This window comes from Gigantopelta aegis, chromosome 4 (genome assembly GCF_016097555.1).
Source record: "Gigantopelta aegis isolate Gae_Host chromosome 4, Gae_host_genome, whole genome shotgun sequence".
In the NCBI taxonomy this organism is placed as follows: domain Eukaryota; kingdom Metazoa; phylum Mollusca; class Gastropoda; order Neomphalida; family Peltospiridae; genus Gigantopelta; species Gigantopelta aegis.
Genome location: NC_054702.1, coordinates 68,409,393 through 68,415,377, shown reverse-complemented (window position 1 = coordinate 68,415,377; position 5,985 = coordinate 68,409,393). Strand labels below are relative to the sequence as shown.

Below are 5,985 nucleotides of genomic sequence, written 5' to 3'. Positions count from 1 at the left end.
AACTCTTGTGCCTCTACCACATCCAAACCCCAGCTTTCTGACGAATATGCAAACAGTTGGTGGAACATTTTTGCCGACGGACATAATGTTAAATGTAAATTTAAGGTAATGAAATCTCTGTTTTCAAGGTACTGTATGTAGAAGCGTATGGGTTTTAAAATAACTGTTTCGTATGACGTGTAGTTTAATTTATAGTTGATTACTGATATGGAAGGCGCAATACCCCTGTATGTGTAATCAAGTACAAATACAAAGCGGTTCCCATTACTCATGCGCAGACTATAGATTTTTGTCATGTCACATGTGCAGGAAAAAAAACCCAGCGACTATTTTTAGATCCACGTTTGAAGAGGTAGTGAAGTCAACAGTACGCACGAATATGTAAGTTCATCTCTGAATATGTATTATACCTAGACTATATATTTAACTTACAAAATAGTATTTATTATTAATTATTATTGTGTAAATATAACTGATAAAATTATAAACGTTATTATTACCCGATACATTTATATAAAATCACTATAACTACAAAACTAGTCTAATGTCAGTTAGTTTCGCCCCCCCCCCCCCCCCCCCCCCGTCTCTCTATCTCTATCGGTGTCGCTATCTGTCTGTCAGCTTCCGACACTATGTATTAAGGGTTTTGGATGCAGTCTCTATTCGCTGAACTACAACATTTAATGTTACATTATTGTTTGTGTGATTCCCTATTTCCCCCATCAGTATACAACTAGCACTAAACCAATTAATTTCCGGCTGGGTCAAAGTTCGTGATAGAGAAGTTAACACCACAAGTCCTGTGATTGGTTATAAATGTGAGTGTGTTGGTTGTGAGAAAAAAAAGAGTTTCATCTGGGCTAAAAATGTATGCAATTTTATTTGATGTAGTACCTCCGTGTCAAGTAGCCTCGTGCTTGGAACATGTATGGGGTACCTGTAAAAAAAAAGTACTCAAATTGTGTGCGAAACTAGGGGTGTTATAGAAACATCTGGTTATACCGAAAATGAGCCATGAAAGGTACCATTTTCTGCAGTTAATACTTTGAGGTAGGGGTTGTAGTACTGATATTTATGGGTCATAATTTGGTTGATATATTGCATATAGTGTTTTTAAACACAAACGTTAACATGGTCGCCTATGGGATTTTAATTGGTATAGTCCAACCTAATATCGTATGCGTGCGCATGTCTTGTGTTTCTCGCATGTCTATTATTACGGATCTGTAATATAAGTGAGTCACTAGCTGGTGCTATACAAATTTTGCATTTCGTTCAAACAAATAATGTTTGCTTCCTACGAAATATTTTTCCACACGAAATATCAGTTGGTTTAAAGAAGAAGAAATTGATCATGTATTTTGTTTTAACGAAATATTATTTTCAGGGGCCTAGCTTGGGATTTTCAGGTGGTACGCAGATTTTTTCGGCGATGGAATAAATCGTTATTGGCTCTGCGATTACATCATATAATTTAATAAAATAAATATTTGTAATCTCAGGTGGTACGCAGCTGCGTACCTGCGTACCTGCGTATATGTACAACGTTTAAATACGAACATATCCTGAAGGCCTATTAAAATACATATATATATATACTCATATTTACTCAGTATAAAATACTTGATATGGTCACTCATTATATGGTGAAGTCCTCATACAGACAGTAGTGAAGGGATATAACATCCTGTAACGGATCTCCTATGGGAGTGGCGGTCCTTCTAAAAACGAACACCCTATAGTGGATCATCGAAGCAATCACGACTTTGCGTAAAACATCATTGGGCCTCTGCCTTTTGCTGACATACGATTTTGATCACGGAATAATGTTTTGTCATTCAGAAAACTATGCAATGAATGGCAGTTACAACTTAAAAGGGCAGTCTCAAAATTGTAAAAAGATTTTTAAAAAGATGTATTAATTTTTTATGTGAAATGTAAAGATTATACCTTGAATGACATGCCGACAAAAAACTGCATCCAAATGATTATTAAGTTGTATATTATTGCAAAATGTAATAAGGGTGGCCGACGGGTTAACACATACTGTAACAGTTTGTATATTATTTGAATTACATCTCCATACTGATAAGAACTATGTTAATGGATACGTGACGAATAAAAACCAGATGCTTACGCCTAGTGGAAAAACATTACAATTTTAATATTCTTGAGTTAATTATGCACAGTCCACATATTATGTTTTTGATTAATTTGTAATTATTTATCACAAATACGTGCACAAATAGCTAAATGTGACACTTGCAACGTTAAATGTACAGGGCCCAATTTCACGAAACATCGTTGAGCGGGATGTAGTCCAGTGGTACAGCGCTCGTTCGATGCGCGGCCGGTCTGGGATCGATCCCAGTCGGTGGGCCCATTTGGCTATTTCTCATTCGAGCCAGTGCACCACGACTGGTATATAATAAAGGCCGTGGTATGTACCACCCTGTCTGTGGGATGGTGCATATAAAAGATCCCTTACTCGAAAAGAGTGGCGACAGCGGGTTTCCTCTCTCATTATCTGTGTGGTCTATAACCATATGTCTGACGCCATATAACCGTAAATAAAATGTGTCGTTAAATAAAACATTTCTTTCTTTCTTTCACGAAACATCGTATGCTTAGTTTTGCACGTAAACGTAAATATACGACTAAACTACAATTCTTATTACTATTAAAAGTACAACAAATATATTTTGAAGTACACATATTTCATTTTCTTGTATCCTTAAAATGCTCCATCTTCCATAATGATGTAATTGTCTGCGTGAAATAGATGCCAAACGAATGGCCGGTATAATTGTTAGTCGCAGACGTAAACTTACAATGTTTTATGAAACTGGCTCCTGGTCTTGAATGGTAATACTAATTTAAATTTATAATTTACTACAGAAATTGTTTTCTAAACGAGAAGATATTACTGATTATATAAACTAATAATTATATAAACTTTTTTTTCTTCAGATGTTCATATTAACCAAAGCATAATGTTCTATCGTGAAGAGTTAAACAATGGAGATTCCAGTTGGTACAACCATCATTTGCAGGAGCGCCAAGCAAAACTGGGTTGCATTTACCATCAGATACCAATACATATCCGTCCAGTATCACTAAACAAGGAAAGCAGAGACACCCCTATTTCACACAAAGTCTACGCTTACAGACAGGCACCAAAACACATTATCGGCCGTCGAGTATCAGCCTTCTATGAAAACAGAGAAACTCCAATTTCACGCATAGCAGGACAACGTCACGAATATACATGTAGTCACGAGCGGGTAAACGTTAGATATCGGCCAATAGCACCCAGTGAAAACTGGGAAGCCCTCGTTTCAGGCAGATCAGAACCGCATCATGTATACAACCATAGTCTAACACATTTTAATCCTCCAAGATCACTAATCAGAGAAAACACCGAATGTCCAAGTTCATATATATCAGGATTACGTTACCAGTACAACCTAGAATTGGAAAGGAGGTACCAAAGAAAGCCACCAAATGAAAACAGAAACATGCCAGTTTCGCAGAGATCAGGAGTACGTGTTAAATACATGGACAAACCGATAGTCAATAGATATAAAACACCAATACTCAATAAAAGCAAAAACGCAAAAAGCCATGAACAAATGGATAATGGGTGTCCACAACAATCAACCACTGCAAACAGAGAAACCTGTATTTCACACATATCAAAAGGACGTCAAATATTCAATCAAGAACTAACAGGTTTTTCATCGCCATTAACCCATTACAACAGAAAACCAAACGATATTGACTTGCCAGATACAGGCATACGCGCTATAAGCGGCCAAACGAAACCTTTCATAGAAGATTACTTCCAGAATTGCGACAAAAAGGCATACAACATCAGATGTTCCTCAGAGAACGCAGAAAGATTGCAAGAAAAGGAATATTTCATACGACACGAAAGCAACCCCGGGATAAGAAGAGGAGAAAGTGCAGAACGCAGTGTTGTGGATGCCATCGAAAGAATGAGGATACACTTTGGAGCGGGAGACGTGGAACCCATGTGTTTGATTTCAGGGTTCGAGTTTGAAAACTATCTCAAACATTTGAAAACAGCGGACATGATTGGCCACGCTGACCGCATTTCTGCGAAAAGGTATCTTTCACGAAGAGACAATGGTGAACACGACATTCTGATCTTGCATCTCAATCATGGTGTAACGTTTATTCAGGTGAAGGCGATAGGTGAGTCCATGCAAGTGGCAGACAGCGAAGGGTACTGGAAGGCAGTGAAGAAGCGCAAGGACCAACACAACAGAAAAATAAAAGATTTCATTGAACGCGCACTGAAACAGCTCGATAGAGATGAGCGAATGTTTCGACACGTGATGAAAGACTTGCATCTCAATATTCCAGTAAGGAAGGTGGTCGCTCTTCCAAATATTAGAAGAGAAACCTTGGTTAATTTAAGTTCATCTGTTTCTGTGCTGAGACAACACCTTGGTCTCGATGCACTGGAAAGATGTCTGTTTGCCAATGAAGTCCATTGTAGAGATGTTTCTGACACTAGTCCTTTGTCTTTGTGGTGGGCCAGGAATATCCAAAGTTACCCGGGATTTAAGGACGTTGATACATACAAAAACGTTATTGACATATACTGCAATATGATGCCGACTGGTAAACGTCCATCATCACAAGCTGTGCCGGAAAATTGTGACACTAACATGGAAGTACAGACAACAGAATACAACGCGGAATACAATGGAACTCCCATACCAGATCCGTGTACTTGTCTGACAGAGGAGTCAGTTGCCGAAACTGAGTACAGTGACACGCCAGTACCAGATCCGTGTACTTTTCTGACAGAGGAATCTGTTGCCGAAACTGAGTACAGTGACACGCCAGTACCAGATCCGGGTACTTTTCTGACAGAGGAATCTGTTGCCGAAACTGAGTACAGCGACACGCCAGTACCAGATCCGTGTACTTGTCTGACAGAGGAATCTGTTGCCGAAAATGAGTACAGTGACACGCCAGTACCAGATCCGTGTACTTGTCTGACAGAGGAACCTGTTGCCGAAACTGAGTACAGTGACACGCCAGTACCAGATCCGTGTACTTTTCTGACAGAGGAATCTGTTGCCGAAACCGAGTACACTGACACGCCAGTACCAGATCCGTGTACTTTTCTGACAGAGGAATCTGTTGCCGAAACTGAGTACAGTGACACGCCAGTACCAGATCCGTGTACTTTTCTGACAGAGGAATCTGTTGCCGTAACTGAGTATTCCGACAACAAAATGGTTTTGCATACGGAAGATCAAGATGTTGAAACTAAACCTGAAGAAGATGAAGTTGGAAACAGCACCAAAATACCAGAAAAAATATCACACCGTGTGTCTTTGTTTCACTATAAGTTATCAAATGATCTGGAGGATTCTGTTAAATCTGGCCCGACGGACTTCCTATTCCACGAGCTTTACCAAACATTCTTCATGGAATACTTGACAAACCTAGCTTTTCCAGTACAGATAAAAGCTTTTTCAGTCAGTATCTGGTCAAAGAAGGGCTTTCAGTAGTAGAATGTAATGTGCGACTTCCCGAACACACACAGAAACTATTTACTGGAAGAAACGATGGTTACATGGTTATCTTTCTCAGAGTAGACGATACTAATCACAGTGAAAAAGCCATGGTCACGTCCAAACTGGATGAATGCGATAAGGAATTGATATCAGTTCATGGGGAGCTTGACTTATTCAAAAACTACTTTGTTTGGTTTCTAGAACAAGATTTAATTACTCGAGTCGCTTACTGTTTACGTCCAGACAAAGTTTTCCAGAAGAAAGCACAATTTTAAAATATTTGTTTTGATCACAAGTTATGTTTAGAAATAATTCAGCCATATATAAAGACTAACTAGATACCAATCTTGAAATGATTTTTGAAGGTCTTGAGTTTTTAAATCACTTCTGATCAATGATGTAATATAAATAGGAAACTTTGCTACAT

General features: G+C 38.6%; 1 protein-coding gene across 1 annotated transcript; it reads left to right on the top strand.

The window, feature by feature from the left end:
- The first annotated feature begins 339 nt into the window (after positions 1-339).
- Positions 340-5,552, top strand: LOC121369955. Its single transcript, XM_041495038.1, has 2 exons — positions 340-381; positions 2,971-5,552. Exon 2 carries the CDS (start codon positions 2,994-2,996, stop codon positions 5,550-5,552), a length of 2,559 nt encoding a protein of 852 aa, XP_041350972.1. The 5' UTR covers positions 340-381; positions 2,971-2,993.
- Positions 5,553-5,985: the final 433 nt, after the last annotated feature.

Excerpts from the sequence above, each read along its gene's own strand:
- LOC121369955 (XM_041495038.1), top strand. The coding sequence starts at position 2,994 with ATGTTCTATCGTGAAGAGTTAAACAATGGAGATTCCAGTTGGTACAAC.